Source organism: Echiichthys vipera (assembly GCF_963691815.1).
Source record: "Echiichthys vipera genome assembly, chromosome: 10".
In the NCBI taxonomy this organism is placed as follows: domain Eukaryota; kingdom Metazoa; phylum Chordata; class Actinopteri; order Perciformes; family Trachinidae; genus Echiichthys; species Echiichthys vipera.
The window spans coordinates 20,727,842-20,755,459 of NC_139835.1; the positions used below are offsets into that span (position 1 = coordinate 20,727,842).

Sequence of the window (27,618 nt, forward strand, 5' to 3'; positions counted from 1 at the left end):
GTTTACCGTGTTACATGTGAGTGGACGTTGTTGTGTCGCTGCTGTCCGACAGTAACATTCTCACTGGCACACAGACCTGACCTAGAATTGCTACTTAGAATTCGGGCCAAACCATCGCGCTGGAATTGAGAGGGGTGGAGAGAGAGACGACAGGAAATCTTGACTGGGATGTAATGGAGTAGGACCACTGGAAAGCTCAGGCGAAAGGGGGGGAGACATATTTCTATTTTATAATGTTCCCGTGATAATGTTGTGATTTGATTAGTGCACGGCATGAGTCCGTCGTTCGAGGAAAACGGACATTAAGCTTTCATTCCAGGTGAGTGTTCCCTTTCTTTAAAAAACCCAGGTGGAAAGAGTCGCTACCACAAGCTCGCCTCCTGGCAACGGGGCACACGCGGGTCCTTCCTCCCGGGGACATCTCACTCCGGTATCCGTTCTTCTCTGCCTCCTGTCCCCCCCTCCTCCTCCGAAGGTCTGGATCGCAAAAAAAAAAAATCCACGTCGTGTCTGTGGCCCTGGCAAGACAGTCCCATTTTCACCGTAAATGCAGATTTTTCCAGCGCACCAAAAGCGGATTATTCACGATGTTTTCAGCATGGGTGTAAAACCCGCGGAGGAATATTGGTTTTTACCCCATTATATTGGAGGACCGCCCGTGCTTCGTGAAAATGAAAAAAGGATACAATGCAGCATGCATGTTCTGCATTCTTCGGGAGTACCACGCCGCGGGTATTGTAGCTATTTCCCTTTTATTAAAAATGTGTTGGATATGATTTATAAACGCATCGCGAGATTATAGGCCTGCTGCTGATTGTGTCGGCCAGCCCTTTCATCTGCCGAGCGATTTAATTGTTACATTGTTACCGGAGCTAAGCCGAACTTGAAAATTAACGTTTGCCCAAGGAGGGCCTGTGTTGTTTTATTGCTAGACAAAGCCCGAAAATGAATCTCGTTTTTGTGTGTGTGTGTTTTTTTGTGTGTGTGTGTGCCGACGTCGTTGTTCTCGCTCTCTCAGCCGCCCGTCCAGTGCCTCCCTCTTCGGGGAAGACTTTGTTTGCGCTGGCCGACGCTCCATGAATGCAAGTGCTGAAGTCCTCCCTTCCCCCCCACACACACCAGTTCTCTGGCGAAACAGGAACAACTTCTTTTAGGAAAAAGAAAAAAAAAAGTTCCTGGAGTTTTCAAGCGCCATGGAATTACTTTGTCCGCCAAGAGTTGTCCAGTGAGGCGCTGAGATTTAAGGGGAGGGAAGTCTCTAGTCTCCGGAGTTGCTGTGTGCTTTTACGTTTATTTGCAGAGTTTGAGCTTTTTAAGATGTCTGTGTGTATGTTTTAGGACGACTTCCTCGAGTAGGCCCGTTTGTGAGTACTAACTTGTGTGGCATTGTGCTATGTTTTACCTTGGCAGGAGAGCTAAACATAGCAAAGAATGTGTAATGTGTTTTACCAAGCTTTTTAACTTGACTTGTGAGTAAAACAAAAAAACAAAACAGGTCCAATTAGTGTAAAAATATTTCGTGAAAGACATGTGATACCTGGGTATTTACTCCCCTAGTGAAGATAAACTCCTTACCTTTCATGAGTTTATTTAGAATATGTTAAGTCATTTATTTTCTTTTTTATAAAACACGTGCAGGGATTAAAAAATACATTTCCCGTAAATGTGTACCCAGCATCATATTGCCATAATGCAATGTTTTCCCCCTTTTGTAATTATAAAGGGACCCTCTTAGTTGCCTTTGTGCTCTGTTGCAGTTTAACTTCTAGCCCATTACCTGATGCTGTTATCCAGAGTGGCCTCTGTGTTAGCAGGTAGGAATTCAATGTCCTGTCCAAGGACCGTTTTGAAGCATACCTGCCAGTTGCTGAGACTGAACCGCAGACCTTGTTAAGGGACTCTGGTTTCTTCAATTGCTAGGCAACTGTCTTCCACGGACGTGTATCTGTTGCATAGTCTTCATGCCGTTTCATATTTATCCCCTATCCTACACTTTACCTCTCGTATGCAAAGAAAATTGTGTCGAAGTCACCTTTTCACTCCCCCAGCTGATATTTGGAGGAAGTCCTCGCTGATGCAAAGAACCAGAGAAGTTCTCGGTAGAGTATCATGCGTTGTTTTCTAGTCCCTTATGTGTACACCGGTCGATAACTGAAGTATAAATGAGTGTCTGGGTTAAAAAGGCGAGTATACACTGTAACTGCCTGTAGCCCCTAATGACCTAAGCTTTGCACCGGTTATGTGTTTGGTACATGTTGGCCTTGTGAACATGACTGACTGAGTGCTTTTCCTTGCCATTTGCTTGTTTGTGTTTCACCCGATGAGCAAAGTTGTCTCCCTCTGTTCCAGGTGTGAATGACTTGTGGTTGTAAGGTGTCGTGAGTGGGCCCAGGTTCCTGCACAGCCTCTGTGGCTGACTGCTGGGAGGAGTCGAGTGGAGAGCAGACATCAGTGCCCCGGGGACCTGAGGCCTGGTTCTCCATATGAGGCCCTGCTGAAAGGGCAGGGGGGCTTCTGAGGTAACCCAGCTCAATTCTTGCTCTTCTTTTTCACACTTTATCACAGAGTTTCTTTCATACATACACATCTCCTCTGTTCTCAAGTGTGCACTTATGACAGACTGAACATAAATGCTGTTCTCTCATCCCCTTTTAGCGCTTTAGTTCTCATAACTATAGAAATGCCAAGAAGCAATCACCATAGGACATGGCAAGAATATATCAGAAATCATTCCCTTCTGAGCCATTTTACTTGAGTGTCTGACTTCTGAGTGTAAAATGTATGCACTATATAGTGCCCTAAAAATCCCCAAAATGGAATGAAAAAGCAAAACTAACTGCCAACTATCCTGCAATTCAATATATATTTTATCAGTGATGCGATAGCCAGTGTTGATGCAAAAAGACGATGATTAATTAGTGTCTGAAATCTTCCTTTACTCTCACTATTGATTAAAATACTAACTTTCTATCATATATGGCAATAGTAAATGAGTGAATAAGGTAATAATTTTGGACACAGCTCTGGTGTAGCAATAAAGCAGGTATTTGTTGGGGGGTATGTTTATACTTTCCAACCAGCCCAACAACTGACGATTGTCAATGTATTCGCACAGGTGTGTGTGCGGCACATTGCTGTAGTTTCAGCTGGCAGATGGGTTTGGGTGGTGAGTTTGCTATATCCCAAAAGCTCGCATAGCAGTTTTTTAGTCTAATAAACGAAATAAACTCAGGAAATTCTCCAGAAAATAGAGCCATACACGTCTGAATTCAATGAACTAAGACTCGCTTAATTGCCTTCTTCTTTCCTTCATCCAAAACTCCACTCACCCAAACTACCTTAATGAGTCTTTCCACTGTTTTGGTAAAAAAATATAAACCCTTAATTCACTGAGGGTCCACTTGGTCGAAAACTATCTTTTTTACCCTGTCATTCTTAAAAAGTTTTTTGTTCACACGGCCTCAGCTCAAGAAACCTCTGCGTCTACACAAAACCAGTGAAAATGACTTATAACGCAGTACACATGCCGGACCTGTATCTGGCGCTGTAACTCTGCCACAGAACGGAGAAGAAGAGATAGAGAGACGCTGTATACAAACACTGGCGTCTTTCTCGCGAAATCAGAGACTGATGGGAAAGCACGTATCATTCTGCATTAACTGTAACACTTTTAAGACCTTCTTAGCAACTTTATTTATAAAAAGCAACCAGTGACAAATTTAACGACCTATTCAGACCATCAGGGAAAAAAGAGACATGTATGGTAGGCCTAATTCATTCCCATGCATGCCGCTCAGAGTAATCCAACTCTCCGGCCGCTGAGGTCCGTCTCTCTCCTATTTGCCTCTATGCAGAAGCACTGCGCAGGCACTGTTGTTGTTGTTGTTGTTATGTGACAAAGTATGTGGCGTTTCTAGTGAAAATGTTCAGTAGCGTTTTTAGATCTACCCACTCTGGGACCCAGTTTCAGATACTGTTTTTCAGGCTCCGATAATGCTGCCTCCGCGTGGAGGGTCAGCCAAAACGATACAAAAGGTGTGCGGTTACAGGAAACGCGTCTCCGTGTGCATGGGCCCTGAGTTAGATGTGAGAATATGCTGTCTCTCTCTGTTGTTGTCGTTCCCCGCTGAGCAACATCTCTCACCCGTCTCCCACCCGTCTTCAGCGGTAGACCATGAAATTAGCCAAATAAAATGACAAAAATCGCCCAAAACAACGGCAACTGGCGATGTATTCATCCCATCACGAAAGCCGATATATTCATCCAATCCTATCAGCAAACCAGAATGAAAAATAACGAATCTGTCTCCCAGTCCTCAGTAACATTTAATGCAATTTTCTCACTATAATGTTGTTTCCTTTTTTAACCTCAGGCCAACTTTTCTCATATTTTCAAGCATGGCAGAAAACCTTTCTTTCTTGCAATCAAAGACTAACTGGTGCCATAACTTGATAGCTTAACACCGCTCTGATGCAACAGTAACAAGCCAGGCACAGGCTCTTCCTATCATCAGTCACTATCCCTTTGACATTTATCTATTGATGTGCCTACATTGATAGCTGCAGTCTGATGAGAGGCCTTGAATTGTAGAGCGGTTACCCCTGTGCAACCACTCTTGATGCTCAGGGAGGCGTCTTGAGGAAAAGGACCTCACTGCTCTGGACTATCAGCGTGATGTTTGGTCTTATTCTCTGATCTGCACATACTGAGGACAAAACACGATTAGGGCGCTCTTCCTGAGAACGATTTCCTCCCTGTTTATTTATCTGCTATCTAATACAAAGCATGTTAACCAAAAACCACAGAGAGGTGAAGGACGCAGGGAAATGGATATTGATATCAAGCTGCAAAGGATTTATTTTTCTCCTCTGTGCATTGGCCTCTCATGTTTCCACGCATTTGTTTGCTCCATGGGTTTTCTAATTAAAACTCGCAAGGCTTGTGTTGTGTATGACGTGGAGGGATGTGTTGGAGATGTGGTTTGTCTCAGCGCCTGTGTAGTGGGTGGCAGGAGGCTCCCCTCTCCGTTCAAACAGTAGATAAGAACCAAGTGTGTTTTTTCTATTGTTCGAAATGTTTATTTTCACTCCGTTACTTCATTATGTTTTTTTTTATATTGGTTTTCTCATAAACTAAGGAGTATTATATATATGTATAAAACAAAAGCTCGTCTTGTTTGTAAGACGTCCATTCACTGTTAATGGATGTTGAATGCCTACAATAGACAGCAAATATGCAGTATTCTCCAGGGATCAGGAAAAATTTGGTATGTTTTTTGTAACCATCGTAGGTCTGCAAGTTTACATTCAAGTTGATTGGAAGTCTAGAGTACCGTAATATGTTTGTACAATACACAAAAATAGAATTCTCATTTTATTTATAGAAGCTAATTTCTCCTCCCCCCCTTTTTTTGGTGAATCATGAATCTTTTTCCCAGTTTCAAGAATATGACTTGACAGAAGGCACTTTTCCCTTCCACAGTTTGTGCAAGATGATTAAAAACTACAAGATTTAACTTAAATTAACAGTTTGAGGACATAGTATGTTGACGACAGATAAAAAATAAACCGACCAGTAGTCAAAATTGTCGGTTGTGATGCCCTCCTTGTCAATCGAAATAAGTTGTGATACTATCTGATACATTAAAACGGGATATGCGATTATAGCGACTTTATCAAATGAATCAGGTATTGGCCGGGAGTGACCAAACTGCATTCAAATTTCTGTCGCTATTGGTATAAATTGGGGCCACACAGATACACAATAAAAGCTTAAGACACAGAATACGTAGTCTACTGTTTACCAGAGGTAACTCAAATTCATTCCATTAAGATGAAACTCAATAAAATATCTTACAGTAGCTCAGTGTTAGCTGTTCCTAGTCAGAAATCCCTTGAGTGGACGCTTTTATTTTGTCTACTGGCCGGAGTCTCCGGCGCTAACCTCAGTCACCTCACTCAGCAGCAGAAACAACACACAGGACTCCTCCACAGGAATTTATTTGTTCTCAAACTGAAAACTGTAGCTGCTGTACATTTACTAGATATATTCACACATATCTTGATAGACGATATTTCTCCTCTGATCGCTCTCTAATCCACTCAAAACACATCTCCTTCCACATGTTCATGTCATTTATTGGTCACGCCCCCCGAGAAGAGGTCTGTGTTGCTCTATCTTTTTATTGGCACACCCACGGATGTTGCCACGGTTGAACTGGTTCACACTGAAAGAACCAGCTATTTTAAGGTTGCAGTTCGGCACAAACTTTCCAGTTTCTGAATCCAGCTATTTCTGACCGAAATGCTCCAGGCGGTTCAAACTCTAGTGCGTGAACCGGAGCGGAGCCCGTTCCCTGTCAGTCAAAAAAGGCTATCAGTGAGTTACAATTTTTTTTTTTTGAGAAATCAAAAAGTCAACTGGTAGTGGATGGGTACTCTGCCAGTAGCGGGGAGTTTAGCTATCAGAATTTATATTTAAGTGGAATCAGCGATTACCTAAAAATTATAATCTTGTAGCACTTGTGAAAGCCCAAACTAAACATTTGCAGAAACAAGAGAACCAATAAATCATAAAGCAAGATAAAGATGAGATACAAATGGGTGACAATACTGTAAAAATGTGATTACAATTTAAAAAGAATATTATGGTGGCATTAAAGTAACATATAGATTGTTCTATAAATAAGGCCCTGTTGTATTAGGAGCACAAACACCAGTTATTTAAAACCAAAGCTAATGTTAAATGCTTTAGATAGATCAAATGACAGAAATCTCTCCTACTTCATTTGTAGCCATTCATGCCAGACGGCATTTTCAGCGAGCAGTTCCAGTTGTTTCCTTTCTTTATCATTTTGTTCAAATTCTACGATGACCAACACAGAGCCATCATCACTTAGAAATGTTATGAAGATAAATTAAAATAATAAAGGAAATTGGCCGCAAAAGGTTATGGATGTCATTTTAAAACAATCATTTAAGACTCTAAGGGCCGCCTTCTAGTAGTGAGTCTTTACAGCTTACTGTGCCTTTCCAGACAGATACAGCTATAAATATGACTGTGTTTTTCTACTAGCTGCAGTTCATATCTTTTTTTACTTTTGAAGGTCTCAGTCTATGTGGCTGTGTTATGGGATTGTTACCCATACGGGATCCTCAGGGACGTGTCTGGCTGCGTCAGACCATACCTATAATTCTGCTTTCATGTTTCTCTGCTGTGATTGACAGTTACTGCACAGACATGCTGCTCCTTCTGCCCCGAGGGGTGGGGTCCTGTAAAAAAGAGCTGCTCTCGGGTGAAATCTGGGGGCCATGGTAATCCGCATGGTCACCCCAGCTGTCTATGCTAAAAGCTGCCAGCCAGGTTGAGGTCCTCTCCAGCTACCAGATCTGACCATCACTAGTTAGCCTAGTTTGATGTAGCACCATGACACGGGCAAAAGTTTAACGAGCAAAATACAATCAGGCTTTAGAATTTTAAGTTGAGATTTTGGCCATCATACCTTCTGAGATTTCTTCATTCATTATTTTTGTCAAGCAGGAAGACGAGATTCCTGATTTTCTGCCGTTTGTCATTTTACCATAAAGCTTGTTGCATGTGACACTATTCAAAGAGGTTGGTTTTAATTTGGAATCAGTTTGCTAATTATGTAAACGTCCATCCAACTATGTCAAACCTTCATGACTGTCAGGCTAAGTGAGAGGAAGCCCCTGGTACGATCAATCCTTTATGTTCTTTGGTTGAGCTCTTGATAAGTGATACTGTGTATATGTCAGTGCTTTCCAGAAAATAATTGTTCATGATACTTTGTGAGAAATTCCTCAAAGCATTTTAGAGTATGTAGTCGGGATCTGTTAGCGTATTTCTATAGCCATTGTGGCTTTGCCTCCATTTTGACACCAGTTTGTTGACACCTCTGTAGTTCTTTTTGCTAATAGAACTACTAAACTGTACAAAGCTGAAACAAATGTTGTTTTGCCTACTCAGCTGCCCGCTATTACAGTCTAATCATTAGGACCTGAACAAGCCACTCATTAGTTCTTTTTAAAATTATCACTACAGGTGGCAGCAGGGGACCGCCCAATAAAATGATATTGATCCCTAAGGTACTAGTGCTAACTGTATCTGTTGTGATTTCTTGAGTGCTAAAATTCTGTAATGTTGTGGTTTGATAAGATTGTTGGTGTTTCCTTGTTGCTTTTTCAATATTGGATGATGTGGAGCAGATTATTGGAGGCGGTGTGTTGTCAAAGTTACTGAGACCTGTGTGGATTGTGCTGGGCAGGCAAACAGGTTGCCTCCTTTCTGCTTGTTTGGTTCTGGATGGTGCCGAGCTGGATGAGATTGTGTGTTGGTTGTTTTACTATCATACTTGATTTTGTTTACAAACAACTGTAGTATTGTCGCAATTTTCGCTATTTTCTTCTAAGAATTGTGACTTCCAAAATAGTGCCACACCTTGGCTTTGAGCTGCTTGAATCTCATGCTCCATGTTTGTTTTTCCCTCACTGTCTAGTGTCTAGTAATTTGAGCCATCTGCTCATAAACAAAGGAAGTGAATGTGTTTTCCGTGCCTCTCAATCAGTTTTACCCACCTTGAACATAAAAAAATGTAATTTTCAAACAAAGAGAGCAAAAATGTTGATTGTAGAGTCCTAATTGCGATACAAAATTCTCACATTCCCCCTCCTGTTCAAACCACCATTGAAAGTTTTGAGACTGTACAAAAGGTGTGACAAAAAAAGAGTTTGTTTAATAGCATTTCCTTTCCTGAGAAGATTAGGTCTTAAGAGTAATAAAGTTCAATGTGTATAATATCAGGGGTAACAGGCAGATTGAGTTTTAAGACACTTTACGTGGATTACGTGGGCTACATGTGCAGAGACGCACAAAGTCGCACGCATGGGAACAGCAGATGCTATAAACCTGTAGAGCAGTTTTCCGTGCATTTCAAACATTAATGGGATAGCTAACTACTGCTGCATGTGGGTATTTCCATGTGCAGTAGTATGTGTATGTGCACGTATATTGCTCTGTGCTTGTATATCTAATTGGGCAGGTCTTAGCCACTGTGTTTAAAATTCCATGGGAATGACACACAAGCGCAAACTGAGGTAATTCAGGGACATGATCTGGCTCCTATTCCCACTAGTGCTAATTTTGTTGTACGATAGGAAAAGCGGTGGCACAAGTTTTTGTATAGGCTGTGTGTTTGTGACATCTTGAGTAAAAAATGTCTATGCTTGTCTGATGTCATGCCAGGTCAGTGGAGAAGTGTGTCACATGGTCTGACAGGTTGAGATGTCACTTTGTTTCTGTTGTGTAGGGATTTGTAATGTACAAAAATAATCTATGGAAAAGTATTTTGGGCTGCACATCTTAAAACCTGCATAATGTGCTTAGTGCTATATATGGTGGTTTTGTGTAGCGTGCGTTGTATAGAATACTGCTTCTTATGGGGTATTTGATGTTTCTGTGCTCTTTGTTGTACGGTTTAGTATCAAGACATTAATGACACTCATGTGTCAGTGTGTAATATAATTGCAAGTGGCTTGCTAGAAGAGTCTTTTGACCAGCAAGCGAGGAACGAAAGCCTCCTTTCCACTTTACCTCAGAGGTCCGCTCTGCCTCTGAAAGGTCTGGCCGTTGGGATTTCCCACAATGCTTTTAGCCATGGGGAGACGTCCTCCCAGCATGAACAAGAGAGGAATGTGGCCCGAGTGTGGGAGCGACCGTCAGGATGGAGGGAGGGAGTCACGGACCAGAGAGCATGGTCAAGGGAAGGGAGGAAAGAAGGGGTCTGCACAGAGGGCAGCTGAGTTTCTCTTAAGCAAGTGGAGTTTCTGTTTGCCTTTTCATTTTACACAAATCAGAGACAGGAAGTTTCCTTCTGCTAGAAGTCTTCATGTGTTCAAAATTTAGATCTTGAGGAAAACCTTCATCAAGGGTCATCATGGTGGATGAAGATGCACCTTGGAGAAACTTAAACTGTTGTCGTAACGTACCTTTCTGCTATCTAGAAGTGACTTTCGGTACCAGCACTGTGTGCAGGTTAATACATTTTTTTGTGTTCCTAGAACTAGTGGTATCGAACGAGGTATAATTGTTTTTTTTAAACTAGTATCGTAACAAAGTCTAAAATTCTTGTATCTTGACATCTTAATTCATAGACCCAAAGCCCTACCCGGGCCCCATTAGACTGAACATAATCTGAACCTTAACCGTGAATAAAGAAATCTGGCTACATCAAGATTGCATACATTGCTTAGGTGTTTGTCTTCACAGGCCAGCTTCAGCCCTGCTTAAGAGTTTTTATTATGGCTTTCATACTCCCGCATCCGCTCTTGAGGAGGAGAGAATTTAAAGTCATTTATAGTCAATTGTCTGAAATAGACCAACAAACCTTCTTGTATAAATGCTTTTATGAAGTTGTTTTATTTTTAATTTAAACATTTACAGAGTCCTAAACTTGCAATATACTTTTTATTGTTCTTTTTTAATGTCTAATAAAATCCAAGGTAAATGTGGTGTTTACTTTGTACCTTTTTACCATCAAACCTTTGGCCAAAATAATCGTACTGTAAGCATTTGATACTGGCACGCCCCTAATTTGCACCCATGCTTGTTGTGTTAAAGAAATAATAGCACATTGTTACCTGATCTCTTTGTCCAGTAAAGACTAGAAAGGTGAGTGTGTGCGTAAGCAGGACACACCCACTTAGCCAGAGATCCAGAGATGCAAGCCAGATGGATAGAGATGGAAGAGCAGGTTGAAGTGTGTGAGACGGAGATCAGAGCAGGCTGGAGTGCCGAGTGCCAGTCCTGCTGCTGGAGCTGGCCGCCACACATGGCACTGTGCCCAGGCTACGCCAGCAGATGTGTCACTAGTGAGTCAGCTGTCAGTGTGTGTGTGTGTGTGTGTGTCTCAGATACAGACACCCACCCGCACATTGAAGAGAGCGATTTGTGTACTAACCCCCCACCCCCTCCTCCTACGGGTAAATCTGTATCACACCCCTCTCCCATCCTCCTGCTTTCATTGCCACTTCCATCACGGTGATGGACATGGCAAGGCTTCTGTCACCACTACATGATATGACAAAATGTGACATTACACACATGTCTCCTCCCTGGGGATGGAGGGGCATAGTCTGCGGACCAGAGGAAAGCATGAGCCGGGGATGGGGGAGTGAGAGTTGTGGAAATGCAGGACTGACCAACCAGTGGAGAGAAAGCTGGTACTGAGAGAGTTAAAACACACTTAGGTGGGAAGAAGAGACCACCTCCGTGGAGATGGATGGAGATGTATAACTATCGTACTTTGGAAGCGGTTAAGAGTTTTGAGGATGCGAAAATGTTCATGGTAAATATTTGTGCGGCTTGGAGCTCATTCCTACTTGAGTGAGTGCTGTTCATGTGTGACAGTCCTTGTTCTTGTCATGGTAGACGCATTATGTCAAATGTTACATCTGAAGTGTCACAGCTCTATCTTTAGTGACACTTAGCATTCCTAACATTCTGTACGTACCAGTTGTGACTCATGAGTGCTATCTGCAGGGTGTGGCACGTTGGGACACTTCTCTCAGGGAGCCACCTCAACAGGTGAGCATGCAGGTGTTTCCTCAGCCAGCGTACTGAGGGACATCCAACAGATCTGTGCTTAGAGCAAGAGGGCAGCAAAAGTCTTGCTTTTTTGTTCTTTAGTAGATTTAATACAGTTTGTTCTGTCCTCAGTTAGGTACCGCTTCACAGCTGCCAAACAGGTATGTGTGAGAGCTATTTGTAGTGAGGTAACTGGTTATGTCAAGTGAAAATGGGGCTTTTCACGTGACTCAAGGCTGTAGAATAAATACTGGGTTGCTATCCTTTTATTAGCGTTCCAGTGGTATATTCTTAGCAAAACATAACTGAAACAAAACGTTTCGGCTTTGGTTTAGAATAACTTGTAATCAAGTTAATGCTCTCCTCTGCAACTTAAGAACAAAGAAGTAGGCCTTTTTACTTTGATACTAATGAAATGTTTAATTTCACACCCATCCTCATTTTAAATACACTCTGGGTTTGTGTCTTTTTGTTATTTATGGGTACAACCAGTAAGTAATGTTTGCTAACTCCATTGACTATATGACTCTGCTCTCTGAAAAGCTGAAAAACCTTTTAGTGGTTTTTATCAAGAATAACAAAGTTCTTGCACACCAGAAAGTTTTATATACCTATATCTTGCATCAAAAAACCCTGCATAAAAGTCCTGACACATCTGACACACGGTCGATCAAATGTACTCGCTTTATTTATGATGTTTCAGTCCAAAGACCCTCATCAAGTGAAATGCATGATTCATATAACGAGAGTAAATCAGGAAGTAAATACATACCATAGTACCTTGTGGGAAGACTTGACTGATGTAATTACACTTGCTCTGACACTCTTGACTGCATTAAAGCATTGAGTTGGGACAGATTTTTAGAAAAGTACGGAAATTTCAATGTGCCGTTATCTCATAACTAGCAAATCTTTCTCTGCTTACTTTAGATTTGTATTTATTTATTTTCTTTTGAAATTGTCTGATTTCCGGAATCTTTCAGAAAGGCATAGCCACATTTGAGTCTCAGATATATGCCTATTAAACCTGCAGACCTATACATCCTCTTTTCATTGGATTTTTTTTTGCAAAGCTTTGACTTGAATTGAGACTTTGTATGTGGTAATTGGATTTGCATGAATATTGGGTGCATGTTAGTTGTGTCCTTGACACTGTAGTGCTTTTCTCTTTGAGAAAGCGGGCTGCTGCTTCTGCAGACTGCATGGCTCCTTTTTGATGGCTGTGCGTTTTTGTATATTCTTGCAGAAAACTATGAGGAGAGGTGGAAATAATGTGTCTGATATTGGCCTAAACAAATAATGGACTAAAGAAATTCTTGAGATGGAGGCTGAGCAGACGGAGAGAGCATAGGGGAGCTAGAGAGCGAGAAAGAGAGAGCAATGCTCCATTGTGACTGAACTGCAAAATGGGATTTGCATAAATAAGGCTGAAACATCAGCAGGTCCATTTATAGCCAACAGAAGGGCTGTGATGAGGGAAGAGAGTTGGTGTGTGTGTGTGTGTGTTTGTGTTTTCCCCAATCTTTTAAAAAATAATGTCTTTGTAGTATTTTGTCTCGTTAAAATTGTGGCCCCAGCGGACAGGTTTGTCAGCAACGTCATGGCTCCTCTCCTCTTATTCACACACCTTTAAATTCTCCCCATACCAGCGGGTACTCTACCGGTATAAAGCCTCCCAAATCTCCCCTTCAGAAGAATTTGGGTGACGTAGCAGGGAAGGTCTACTCTGCGCTCAGCCAGTGTACGATGACTGTTACATAAGCATGAAATGAAATGCTCCCTTTTAGTGCCACCCGCATTGGAAAACCCAAATCTAATTGAATTGAACTATTTTCTGCCCTCTTTTCATGTGGAACCTCATATTTATATCAGAGGCAAGAAGCTCATTTTTAGAGCCTCATTATACTGTTTTCCCATTAACTTGCAGCACTCTGTGTGTGCTGTGATAGACAGTTCGGTGTCTTTACTGGAGATAGAGGAAGAGAAATCGCCCTGATTACCTCTACGGTGTTTTGTTGTGTGTATGCGCGTGTAGGGCTGCATTGTGCAAGCATGTGTGTCAGTACGTTCCTTATGACAGCCATGTCAGCAAGCTCCCCAATTAGTGTCTCGTTAGTGTGCGATTGGAGGGAACAGGTGATTGACAGGAGCTGCTGTTTGTCTGAATGTGTGTACATACTCACATTACACGCATTTGTGTACGATTGGGGTTTAGGTTTAGATAACACCCCTTGATGGCATATGTGCTAGTTAGGGCTGAATGAGGTAGGAGGCCGGTTCTTTGATATCTGCTATGTCTCAAGGCCCTTGTGGTACACCATCTCTGTCACGGCGCATCTCTGTCCTTACCCCACAGTGGAGGAATGATCCCTCCCCTGAGTCAGGACAGTTTTCAGTCAGAAAATCACCTTTTTGAAACTACACCTTCAACGACCCACACCTCTATGCTTCAAACAAATCTAAAACATCCTCCCCCCCACACCTTTCTGATGTGAAAATAGAGGGGATTGCATCTGACAATTTTTGCAAGTAGCTAAAATCAAAATGCCAACATTCACATCACGCCCACTCCACGGCAAGGTGTGCAGAGCTGAGAAAGTAAGCAGGATTTGGATTTTTCTCTCAAGCTCCCTGCTTGAATACTGTCATTTTTGTATGTACAAGTGTTTGGAGTGCCATTGAGGAAACATCTAAAAGTGTGCAATCTTATTCCTGTATCTTAGCGATTATTTTCGTCTTGCCCCTCTCCATAAAGGAATGTAGCCATTCGTTATAACTATGAAAATTTTGCTCCCCTTAGATGTGATTGGACAACATTTTGTATGACCAAGTTTGAAACAGCCCTGGCCTTAATGCACACTTTACACCCACACTCACTGTGTCATTTAAAAACAAAACTCTAAGCACCTGTAATATTAGCAATGAACACACTCATAGTTGTTTTGTAGGGAGGTATGCACTAGGGCCAGGCGATATGGCCAAAATGTGCTCTCCCGATATAGGTAATTTCATATATTAATAAGAATGTATATTTGGATTTAGTATGTTCTGGTAATTCAATAAATCAATAGTCTTATATATGAAATAGCCATGTGTTAAATTTTTGTATACTACTGTAAATTAAATGGTTGACAAATGAAAAGTACTGAGTATTTCCTCATTAAGAACTTTTGGTGCTAAATTAACTTGCACAAACATGTAAGGATCCGAACGTAAAGCATCGTCCAAATGACATAAATATTGCAGTAATGCAGGCTGGCCGCCGTCTTTTCGACATTGCGATTGCCCTGAATGGGCTCAGACCCAGGCCACTACTGAGGACACAGCCAAATACATGGGGCGTATGCTCTACTCGCCGAGATACTGGGGTGCTCCAGATAGACATTTTTATATCGGTTTGATGATATTGCCCGGCCTCACGCACTAAAAATGTTTACTATCTTCTTACTAAGACTAAAAGCATTCATTGTAAGTTGCTGTGGACAAATTAATGTAATATACAATTATGTAATACAATGTAATTATGTAATTACAATTTCTGTGTGCCATTTAATGCCTACTTGTTTAAATGTGTCTTGTGAGGAGTTGGGTTTTGTCCACCCTGTCCATTTTTGCTTTCCTGTCTTTGAACCAAAACACTGTCAATAATAACATTCAGGGTTTTATGATTTGCCAGAGTCTTGCAGTTGTTTTGCTCTGCATAAGTCAGTGCTTCACTTTGATGGGCAAATTACAGTCAACAGCAAAGTCAAACTGCATCTGTTTTTGACACTTCCTTTTCTCATCCCCCCTCACACAAACAAAAAAACTACTACAAGTACTGATCTGATGCTAGTAGAAAATGTGTGTTCTGCTGATGGTCTGAAATTATTAGATACAAAATGTACCAGGTCCGTAGTTTGAGCCAAAGCCCTTGTGTAAAATTTTTGTGAGCTGCACATCACTGCTGCAGAATTACTCATTTATAATTGTGTGTTGCGGCCCGAGTTTCCACAGTTATCAGAGCACGTTGTGTCGCCAAATGGAAACATCATTTCACCAGAATAGAGGTCTTTTAATGCAGTTCTGTTGTAAATAAAGTTTAGCAATCAATACGTTCTGCCCATTGCTTCTCTTAAGAGCCCTACCTCCTGTGTCACAAGGTGTATTTTTCTCTTTAAAGGTTAGTCTAATCAGTGCAATTTGGATACACAGGGCTCCTCTGTGCTTCCCCCTCTCTGTCCCTGGGGAGAAGTCAGCCTCTGCTCGCGTGTAGTAGTGATCTGAGGGCCCTGATAGTTGTAAATCACTTCTGCTGTAGACCAGCAAGAGACCAGAGTTGCTGCTGTAGCAGGAGTCGGCGTATTTGTCTGGTTAAACCCCCCTCCCCCTAAACCCCTCGAAACACTCCACCTCCTTCTCCCCAGGGGAACTCTGGAGCCAGTTACAATGTTGAGTGTTTTGGAAGAGCTCCTAAATATTTTCAGGATGACAGTGTAATCTGACTGACTGGGCCACTCTCTCAAACAGGATTCTCATGCAATTTTTGTGCTCAACACACACAAACAGAAACACACAGTTGGCTAGTTTACTACCTCTCCCAATCCACCCCCATACTTCACTGTTTGCTACAGTTTCAATTTAATTCTGGTATTTATATAGTTAATGTGCTACCCCACCCAAAGTCTTCATAGGGTCATGGTCTAACCTGACTGATGCTGGATTCTGGATGTTTTTAATCCAATTCCAGTATTGATACTTTCCAGGTAAATGCAACAATTATATCAGCCATTAGTCATATTTCTACATGTACAATATAGACAATGTTCTTGATAAGGATATCAGATTTCTTTCTTTTTTCTAAGAAAAACTGTTGTGCCTTCCGTTGAACCCAAATGTGTTTTTGGCATTTTTTCTGATTGAATTTCTTATTATCTTATTGATCGACATATACAATATACACACTGTTCTGGCTAGGGACAATATGGCCAAAACCTTCTATCTTTATATGGGGAATTTCATACATCGGTAACGATATGTCATGATGGCATGTTTTCTGGTAATTCAATAAAAAGTCCATAGGAAATAACCACATGGTAAAGCCTATGTTTGTATAGTCTTGTGTGAATTGAAGTACTGAGTGAAGTATAAAATATTTCTTATTTGGATCAGAACGTAAAATTGTCCAAATTATGTAAATATTGCCATCATTGGCTGCGTGTTTTTCGACATTGTGATAGAAGAAGGAAGATGTATATTGTCATAACGATATAAAAACGTAGAATGATTTCTATCGCCTTCTATGGGAGAAGGAATTCTCATTATATCACGCTGTCTGCTCACTTATCTGAAATGTCAGGTTATGCCCCGGTTGATGTTAACCAAAGTGAATTGTGTGCTAATGTAAAGTTTAGTTATAAAACCAAAACTGCACTTTTCAAATGATATTCCATCATTTATTTCAGATATAATTTTCTGAGAATTTTGAGTCAATGTGCTTGTTATTATCAACTTACATAATGTTATTTTGTATCACAAACATCGGTATACTTTTTTTCACTATCGATTCCATTGAAAGACAATTGAATTATCGCCCAGCTCTAGGTCTGACCATTTTATTGGTCTAGCTTCATGAAACTTAATGTTGAAAGGTGGCAGTATGTTACAAACACACATTTTTTTCTGATTCCGTCTATGCCATTAGATGTTGACGTTCATTTTTCATACTAAATTCACAGACGAACAGTGTAGACGGAGACAATGCTGCAGAAGTTTGTTTGAAACTCACCATATAGTGTGGAAATAACATTACGGTCTGACACTTTGATAGAATAGAACTGTTCCGTTCTATTGAACTGTCCCAGTAATTCGTTATTAATCCCTGTGTGATTTCATTGCTGCGACATGTCAAAAAGGGAATCCATTCCTGCTGACATGAATTAAAGCAGACCAAAGCCACTGTGAAAGAGCAAATTACCAACTTTTAACAACCGTCGCTCAAGCCTTTCATGAAAGATTTTGGGTGGAGTTTAAGTTTTTCAGACTGTGGCCTTCTTTTCGAGTCGTGTTAACCGTTTTTTCCTCTTCTCTCTCAACAGTGTGCCCAAGGGCCGTTGAAAGCCCCCTTGGGGGAGTTTCATAAATACGCACTGAACAAGAAAAGACTCCTGGACTATTGTTATTGTTTTTACGCACTTTCTCACACACACACACACACACACACACACACACACACATACTCTGACATTCACGCACGCACACACACGCCCATACAGACAAGGACATAGAGAGAATGTTGGAGGTCCAAGAGGAGAGGCCAGCGGCGGCAGGTACAGCAGCGACACATTTCAACAAGAAGGAGCGAGGGAAGAAAGAGCGAGAAGAGGCCAAGGACGGTCGGGGAAACCTCTCGAACATTGTGAATCCTGGTCCTGGCTCCAGGAACGTGCGCCCAAAAGCGCCGCTTACACACACCGGCAGTCCTCACCAGCTTATCACTCCACCCTGTTCTGTAGTCCTGGGAGCCCCTTCAATGCACTCCAATAGGCTAAAGAACTCCCCGTCCACCAACACGCAGAGGTGAGTGAACTCTCACACTGACCACCTGTGGGTCTAGTGCTTTCATGCATTTATGGAGTGCTGTGACGGTAATAATATGCAAGCATTGGTTTGTGTGTATGTGTGTGAGATCCTGAGGATTGTTTTAATAGCCTAATCAGCCAAACACTCATCTGAATGTTGATTAAAATGATGTATTTAATCCAGACGACTCTCTGAACAGCAGCATAACTGCGCAACAAGCACAAGTAAAGGTTCAACTGACTAAACCAAGTTTATCCTAGGCTTTTTTGTTATGCAGTAACAGCTGATGACTGAAGCACTCAGTCGTGTCTTCCCACATCAATAACATATAAACAGGCTTTAAAGGGGAAGCACAAGCTTCTGTCCAGTACATAAAACAGTTTGGAGTAATTAAAAAAAAATCCTCTCACATTATCTAAAATAAATAAACATTAGCTGTCAGTGTTTATTAACAGTTGGTAACGAGAGAACAAATACTCAACCCTCTGTTCAAAACAGAATGAAGTGGGAAAAAAAACAGAAACACCAAGGCTACTTGTAATGTATGGAACAATTTTCTGTAAAAAATAAAATATTTCATGCTGTTCAGCCAAGTACAGATGCCAAGTTGGCTGATATGAATAGTTGCAGAGTGATCAGTGGATCCCTTATCCCAGTGTTTGCTATGTTGTAAAATTGGCATATCTTAACATTTGAAAGATGCATAATTTTCTGAGTTTTGAATTTAGTCTACTTAAAATTTCAGCCAAGGACCTAAAGCAGCATTTTTTTTGTCATACTTGAGGAATCACTGTGGGGAAACGTGACCCATTCCAACTATTTAAGTGAGCAACCATCTCTAAAGCCAGTGGCTTAATCAGTGGCTGAAGGCTGTATATGACTTAATATGCATGTTTTTTATGCCAGGGGGGCTCAGACCTGAAGGAAGTCCATGTAAATGTGAGGAGAACACAATCTCCACACACAAAGGGCTGAGGCCTTCTTGATTTAAGGTCTCAGCGCTAGCCATCATGCAGCCATGTTGTTACAATGTGTGTTTACGTCATGGTATGCAATGACATGGTATAACTCTGAGTCTTAGTGAACGCAAATCTGAGCATGTCATTTTGGCCTCACCCGTGCTGTTTAGAGAGCAAGTGTAGGTCAGGTATAAAGCAAATCCAAGATCAGCTTCTCCGCATTCTTTTACCTGAAAGGTCTTGAAGCTTGATCGAGAGCTGTTCTAGGGTCAGGGAGTACACTGAGGTTGGACGTTTTCCCTGCTGACTCATGGTTCTGGAGCCTCTGGAAACAGCAGTCTGGACTGCCAAATTTCTGGCTTTGCCTTCTTTTTCTACTAGCTGTGTCTCTGTTTGAACGTACATAAAGTGTGCTAGGCCGCCGCTGTGCCTTTTGGACATGTTGGCATTTGTTGCATGCTACTTGTACAAGTGTGTGTCTGTGTGTGTGTGACAGAGAGAGAGACACACACACACACACACACACACACACACACACACACACACACACACACACACACACACACACACACACACACACACACACACACACACACACACACTCACTCACAGAAAGAGATTAGGGTGTGGTAAGGGAGTTCACTGCCAGTTGGATGTGTCCTGTTTGCCTCAACTGAACTGCTCACATAACTAGTAAGCAGCAGTCTTTTCTAGGTGGCCTGTGTCTCCACAGTTTTTTCAGGTTTAACTGTACACAGGAACTTCCCACTACCAATAACTTAATATTGTGTTCCTAGACATCCATACCAAATGTGGGATGCCTTAATGACATTTTATTTAACAGTTATTTTTCTCTCGCCTCTGTCTGTTAGCCCTAAACCTAAGACGGAGGCCATGGTACGGTCACCTCCAGTCATGTCCCCCTCCACTGCCACCCAGATGGACTCTAAAATGCCCAATCAGGGTAAACCAGGGAGCACTGGTAGCCAATCACAGCCCTCACCCTGCGACCCCAAGACCCTGGGTTCCAAAGGGGGTCAGAATGTGGCAGGGGGCATGGGGCTGAAGAACGGCCAGGGTCTGACCTCTGGCCCAAGCTCCAAGGTTAAAGTCAAAAGGGAGAGAAGCACCTCAGTGGAGTCGTTTGAACAGCCAGAGAGCGGCACGCCCACTAGTGAGGAAAAAGGTAAGGATAAAAGTAGCCAGTACTCATTATTATCCAACCATCTAATGTCGAGCAGGAAGTTGGGTTCAGAAATTGACAATAAAGTAATTGACAATAGTTCTTATTATGTATTATAACATTTATATTTTTCTTTGTCTAGAGAAGGTAACAGTTGGACATCTTGAAAAATATACTTTGTAGTCCACCGTCACTTGCACAGATAAACCCGAGCACAGTAATGGTTGGGTGTTTGTGTGTGTGTGTGTCTGTACAGACAGCAGCAGGGTGAAGAGAATGTGTGTGGCAGAGAGGAGGCAGCCGTATAGTGGAGCTGACTGGTGCTCTGGAGGAGAAAGTGACGAAGATGACAAAGGATTCTTCAGTAAGTGTGTTATGTTCATCCAAGCATGCATAGCAGTCCCTCCGCTGATAACTGGACTTATGACAGCTCCTCCATAGAACTACATTACCCATAGGCCTGTGCTGGTCCTAAAGCCATTGTCTTACCTGTTGTCTCCTGTAGACTGTAACTCCAGTGACGTGAAGCCCCAGGACTCCGTCACACATTCTACCTCCAATGCTGGACTCAGTCGCTCCTCCACACCCTCCCACAATGCACTGGGTGGCCAGGGCTCCACGACAGAACCTGCTAGTGGCCAGAAACCAGGCACAAAACTTGTTTATGTTTTCACCACGGAGATGGCCAACAAGTAAGGAAGCTGAGAGTTTCGTATCTGTTGGGGCTAGTATCTTCCAAACTATTGTTGCTCAGAAACTGACCTCTCTATCCATAATTTGATATTCAAATCTTGAATTTTTAGTGCACATATTGTACATGCATGTGTAGTTTTTGCACGGCTGTTTAGTTATGTTTAGTGATTAGTATTAACTGTTAAAGCTCATCTCTACACACTTTACATATTAATGTGTTTAGACAGGCTCATTATATTATCATCTCAATACTTGAACCCTTTTTTACATATGCTAAACATACACCCACAGTGAAACCCTTTGTGGATATGCAGTTCAAAATTAAATGGAATTACTAACAATGTCAATTGCCTGAAGTATATCTCCGTGCCCTTGTCATCAGTGGTGGTTATTGTTGTTGTTGTCTTTGATGTTTGTTGCAGCTGTTTGTGTGTATGGCACTAATATACTTGCTTCCCACCCTTCTCTTACTTTCACCAGCTCACTCAGTTATAGCCTCAATCCATTGTGGGTATCTGCACAAGCTTGTGTGTTTCTCAGTGGGAGCATACACTTAGATTAACACTCTGTTGGGAATTTCAGATCAAAGATGTGTATGCTCAGTGGAAGGTGTGTGTGTGTGCGCGCGTGCAATAGTTTGCTTAGTCTGTTGACCTTGGTTTTACCTTCATGGCACCATCTAGTACTCATTCATCCGGCTCACCATCTCTCAAATGGGCACACAGATATTTATTGTGTCTGATGACTGATATCTGACTGTCTGCCTTCTTGTCCTCAGGGCAGCTGATGCAGTTCTAACTGGCCATACAGAAAACATCATTGCCTTCCACATGAAAAACATCTCCAACAGCAAGGACAAAGCTCACCTCCTCCTGGTAAAAACACACACACACGCTCTTTTAAACACACACAAACACACACACACACACGCATATATGCTTTCATACACTAACATCTTACATAAGAGTGCCCATAATTTAATCTTTTTTCTGTCACTCTCTGTCAAAGAACAATGCAGCAAGCGCCCTCCGAAATGACTCCAAGCCTCCCCCGCAGCCCCCGTCCCATGCCCAAGACCAGAGCCACCAGCCTGGATCCAAGCCGTCCTTAACTGGCATGGCAGAGCCAGCTCCACCACAGCCTTCAAACCAAGGGAGCCAGTCTGGTATTCTTCAACAGGAGGGGTCATCCTCTGCAGGCATGGAATCCAAAAACCTTCCTGGCAGTAGCCCCAGTAACACTTCAGCTTCAGTTGACCAGGCCCCTGTCACCCAACCTGAGGCAGGCCTCAACCCTCCAACAGCAGGTGAAGGAGGGCAGGGTGGGGGCTCTGGTGGAGCAGGTCTGACACCTCAGCAACAGCAACAACAGCAGCAGCTGGCCCAGGAATTGTTGAACATGGAGGCCAACACAGAAGGTCTGTCCCAAGAACAGTTAGAGCATCGCCAGCGCTCGCTGCAGACATTGCGGGATATTCAGCGCATGCTTTTCCCTGATGACCGTGATGCTCCACCAGCTGGGCCCCCACAGTCCCATGGTGGACCCCATGAGGGAGGCCCTGATGGAGCACCCCGTAGGCCTGAGCAGGGGCCTCTACAGGCTATGATGGCGCAGTCTCAGAGCCTCGGACCACCAGGTGGGCCAGGAGGACCCCGTCCACAAGGTCCACCCTTTGGTCCCCCCCATGGTCCGCCCCATGGCCCAAGGGACATGCCTCCATTTCCACAAGATGAAATGGGTGCACACATGGGGGGTCCAGGGGGCTGTGTCGATGGAGATCAAATGACCCCAGAACAGGTGGCTTGGTTGAAGCTACAACAGGAGTTTTATGAAGAGAAGAGGAAGAAACAAGAAATGCAACACCGGCCTCTTCCTCCAGACATGATGATGCACCCCCATGGTCCACGTGGCATGATGCGAGGCCCCCCGCCTCCCTACCAGATGGGCCCAGGAGAGATGTGGGGAGGACCAGGTGGTCCACCAGAGCACTACCAGGAGCGCATGGGTATGGGCCCTGGCCCCAGGGGTATGCCCCCCCACATGCAGAGGATGCCTGGCTTCTCTGGTATGATGAATCCTGAGATGGAGGGACCCCCAAGGCCTGGAATGGGCTGGCCTGATGACATGCCTCCTCGAATGGGAGATGCACGAGGCTTCCCTGGAGGACCTGGGGGAATGTTTGCTGGTCCAGGGGGTCGCGGTGAGCGTTTCCCAAATCCCCAGTCAGTCCAAGAAGCAATGTTTCACCAAGGTATGAGTGGAGAGAAGGGCCTCCCTCCAGGGATGATGATGGACATGCAAAGGATGATGGGGCACCAAAGAGGTGGAATGGAACCTGGTAATGGCATGGGCATGTTTCCCAGAATGCCCGTTGATGGTCCTATGAGTCCATCCTCTAGGCTCCAGGGAATGGGGGGAAGGGAAATGGGGCCTGAGTTTGGCATGGGGCCTGGACCTGGACCAGGACCTCATATGCACCCTGCAAAGCTACGAGATCCCTCCATGAATATGAGTCCTGAAGAGATCATGAGAATGAGAGGAGGTGGAGGGCCTCCAATGGAGAACATGGGTCCACAAGGCAGGCCCATGCAGGGTCCTCCCTTCCCTGAGCAGACACAGCCAGGAGACTTTCCTATGGGGCCTGGGCGGCCCTTCCCAGGGGGGCCTGGAGGAATGAGGGGTCCACATGCAGATCAAGCCTTTGGTCCAGAGCACAGATCTACACCAACAGGAGGTAATGGCCGTATCAACCACCTCCCCCCTGCTGGTGGCCCTTCACAAGGTCAGAGGGGCCGCAAGCCAGCAGACCTGAATGTCCAGCAAGGAGGGGGGAACTCTCCCAGTATCAACCCACTTAAGTCCCCTCCTCTGAGGCAAGTGCAGTCCCCCATGATGGGCTCTCCCTCTGGAAACCTTAAATCCCCTCAGACACCGTCCCAGCTGGCTGGCATGCTTACCGGTCCCACAGGCCCAAGTGCCCCTCCACCTCCTTCAAATTCAGCACCAATGAAATCCCCCCACTCCATGATGGGATCAGCTGGTGCCTCTCCTGTTCATATGAGGTCTCCTTCACTTCCTAACCCCTCTCCAGGATGGGCATCCTCACCAAAACCACCCATGCAGAGTCCTGGAGTACCACCTCAGGGTGGCAAGCCTCCCCTCAGTATCACCTCACCAAACATGATGAGCATGGAGCAAGGTATAACAATCTCTTCAATTGTCTGTGTTCAGCAGCACACCAGTCTATGCTTCATTTTCCAATATTTAATTCCCCACCTTTTAGGTGCATCATTAATAAATTAAATTCAGGTAATACTGGGATTTCTTTTGTAAATGATTTGGTGTTGAATTTGATTTGTTTTGCGTTTTAGTCACTGATCTCTTTGATTGTTAATATCACATGTAAACAATCTGCCCCTTTTAGTTATTTGAAATCAGGGTTGTCTACAAAACTGAAAAATGCAGATAAAATAGATGTGAGGTGCATCTTTCATTAATGTTAACACATCTGTATGTGGGGTGCGGTTGGATGGGTTGTGGTCCAGTGGCTCCCTCTTGTGGCCACAGAATTTGGATCTCACTAAGCTTCAAGTACCACACACTATTGCTACATATCATCACAGATGAAAACAATCTGCCAGAGAATGAAAAGTCTCAAATGCTAACAGTTATCATGTCTTTGTCATCTCCTGTCTTTCTCATTATGCCATCCTCTAGGTGGTAATGGCCCTCCCTCAGCCCCTCCTTCATCAGGGGCTCCATCTGGCTCAATGTCCCTCCCAGGCAACGTCCCTTCTGGCAGTCCGTACACCATACCCCCTGAGCCAACTCTATCCCAGAACCCACTCTCCATCATGATGTCACGCATGTCTAAGTTTGCAATGCCCAGCTCCACCCCACTCTACCATGATGCCATAAAGACTGTTGCCAGCTCTGATGACGACTCGCCCCCGGCTCGCTCCCCTAACCTGCCGTCAGTGAATAATAACGGTAACACATCTTTTATTGTTATTAACAATGTGTACTTCCACCCACCTTGGGCCATATGTATTAATCCTTCTTTGATCTTCTTCATAAGTGCATGTGCTGAATAAATAATATTTTTTTTGTTTTACCATACAGGTATGACAATGAATCACCAAGGCAATCCACGTATGATGGGACCTGGAAATGCTGGACCCATGTCTGCCCTCAGCCCTCTGGGTATGAATCCAATGGGATCCCAGCCCCTCTCCCATGGCATGCCCCCACAGATGCCCTCTCCCAATGCCCCTAATATGGGCCCAGGCATGATGCCTCATGGCATGATGATACCACAAAATCCCCAAGACCCTGGTATGGGAAACCCCCAAATGATGCCACAGGGACGCATGGGTTATCCTCACCGAAGCCAGGCATACCCCCTCACCCAGTCCCCCTCCCAGCAAGGCCCTTTCTCCCCGCACAATGGTCCTGGTCCTCAAGGTTTCCCTGGCCATCCCATGGGCTTCCAGGGAGAAGGAGGACCTATGGGAGGACGGATGGGAAACATGCCTCATGGGGGAGGGGGTGATGGGGTAATGTGCAAGCCCAATACCCCTGGAGGGCCAGAGTTCAACAACATGCAGGGTGGATTCAGTGATGCAGACCTTCATGAAGTGATGCGGCCGGGAGCATCTGGTATTCCTGAGTTTGACCTGTCCAGGATAATCCCATCAGAGAAGCCCAGCCAGACTCTGTCTTACTTCCCCCGAGGTGGGGGAGACAACCCTGGGGGGAAACCACCGCATCCTTCTGGCTTCCCAATGCAGGGCATGATGGGCGATGGTCCACCGAGGATGGGGATGTCCATGCAAGGGATGGGGGGGATGCCAGGGGGGCCTGGCGGGGGAATGGGCCCCCAAGACATGCCAATGGGCAACCCTGGCCACAACTCGATGCGGCCACCAGGATTCATGGGCCAAGGCATGATGGGCCCCCAGCACCGGATGATGTCTCCTGGGGGTCCGGGAGGGATGATGCAGGGGAGACAAATGGCCCACCCAGGCCCCGGTGGCTCACCTAACATGATGATGTCACTGCAGGGCATGGGTGGCCCCCCACAGCAGACAATGATGATGGGGGGTCAGATGAGGCCACGTGACATGGACATGGGGTTCAGTCCGGGCCCTGGAATGTTCTAATCCAATAGAAACCTTGTATGTAGAATGTTCTTGGACAATACACAAGGATGGAGTAAAGGTGATGGTGTGCGGAGAGTGTTCAGAAAACTCTGATGAACTCAAATAAAGGAAGTATAATACGAGAGAGGATGTACCCAGAAACAAACAGAATGGAGCTAACCAGTCACCCAGTAATGTCCTGTGGGAACTATTCCAATGGAGACTCGGACAGGCCCAGATTGGAGTACTTTTGCCACAAGAACATTTAATTTTGACTCATGAACTTCAGAATGTATGGGATTGTTGTGCATCAATTTCGCAAAACTGTTCTTGTGTTTTTTGATTATCTGACTATAAAGATGACTTTCAACATCAAAGAGGAATCGACCTAACTCAAAGTCAGCGTGGAGATGCTACAGTATATGTCTACTTTTTTCAAATTTAAAAAAACAAATTTGTCATGAAAGTGGTATGGAACAAGAGAAAGGAATAAGAAGAATTTGTGCTTTGTGAAGACTTTAGTGGAACTCCATCTTGTCTCTCGCTCCATTGTTTTGACTGTTTCTGTACAGTATATACGTGTGAGTGTGTGTGCGTGCTTGACAGACTGTATGTTTGTGTGGTATGTATGTATGTGTCTGTATGTATAGGCATTCTATCAGTGACCTCTCAACTCCTCTTACCCAACTTTCATTGGGGGAGGAATGCCCCCTAAAAATACTGTACTGTTTACCATTGGTGGGCTATTCGAATTTTAGTCTATTTTAATTTCCTTTGTAACTCCAGTGTATAACAAACCAAACTATGACCTCATTAAGATAATAGTATTATTAAAAAAGCACAAACATGGACCGTCTGCAGAAAGCGTCTTCTTTCTCTATTTTTACCATTGAGAGCAACACATTAAGTGCGAAGATCCTGGCAGCTTTGCAGCACAATAACCCCCAGTCCATTTCAACTTGTCGATGACATTTGACTTGGTGCTTCAAAACTTTCAGGACTCAACTTTCGCCAGCGTGAATAATACTGCTAATACCCAGATGTGCTGTGTGTTCTTCTTGTTCCTGTTGTGTTTCTGTTTTGTTTTGACTCTGGGTAACAATCATTCCCACAGCAATAATCCCCCCCAATGGTCAGCAGAATGGGACAGGAGTGGCCGAATGCCGCAGCAGGTATGCCAGGTGTTATAGAACTAGAGCTAGGTAGATCTGGTAAAATTTAGTCTGGCAGATGTGGTGTCCAGAGTGAGACACACACAGAAATGTAAACACATACTGCTTACCATCCAGTTGACTTCCTCTCTTTTCTCTATTGTATAAGCTTGTCATGTGTTTCTCCATTGGCTTTGGTGCAGAATAGCCTACCGGGGCTGTGGTGATGGACTACAAATAAAAGATATTGTTTTGGTATATACATGTTGTCTATGGAGTGTGTGTGCGTGCATGTATGAATGGGTCCATGTGGCTCTTGACTATTCAC

General features: G+C 43.8%; 1 protein-coding gene across 3 annotated transcripts; it reads left to right on the forward strand.

The window, feature by feature from the left end:
- The first annotated feature begins 183 nt into the window (after window positions 1-183).
- bcl9 (BCL9 transcription coactivator) lies at window positions 184-27,550 on the forward strand. 3 transcript variants are annotated; one of them, XM_083921981.1, is made up of 11 exons: window positions 411-732; window positions 1,019-1,364; window positions 2,350-2,519; window positions 17,680-18,160; window positions 19,995-20,308; window positions 20,562-20,669; window positions 20,811-20,997; window positions 21,777-21,873; window positions 22,007-24,197; window positions 24,716-24,988; window positions 25,121-27,550. In XM_083921981.1, exons 4-11 carry the CDS (start codon window positions 17,874-17,876, stop codon window positions 26,158-26,160), a joined length of 4,497 nt encoding a protein of 1,498 aa, XP_083778107.1. In that variant the 5' UTR covers window positions 411-732; window positions 1,019-1,364; window positions 2,350-2,519; window positions 17,680-17,873; the 3' UTR covers window positions 26,161-27,550. The 3 variants fall into 3 exon arrangements, with proteins under 3 accessions (XP_083778108.1, XP_083778107.1, XP_083778106.1); XM_083921982.1 differs by lacking the exons at window positions 411-732; window positions 1,019-1,364 and adding an exon at window positions 184-319; XM_083921980.1 differs by lacking the exon at window positions 1,019-1,364.
- Window positions 27,551-27,618: the final 68 nt, after the last annotated feature.

Coding starts and splice junctions, on each gene's coding strand:
- bcl9 (XM_083921982.1), top strand. CDS start 17,874: ATGTTGGAGGTCCAAGAGGAGAGGCCAGCGGCGGCAGGTACAGCAGCG. Junction 21,874..22,006: donor ACAAAGCTCACCTCCTCCTG/GTAAAAACACAC, acceptor TCTCTGTCAAAG/AACAATGCAGCAAGCGCCCT. Junction 24,198..24,715: donor CATGATGAGCATGGAGCAAG/GTATAACAATCT, acceptor GCCATCCTCTAG/GTGGTAATGGCCCTCCCTCA.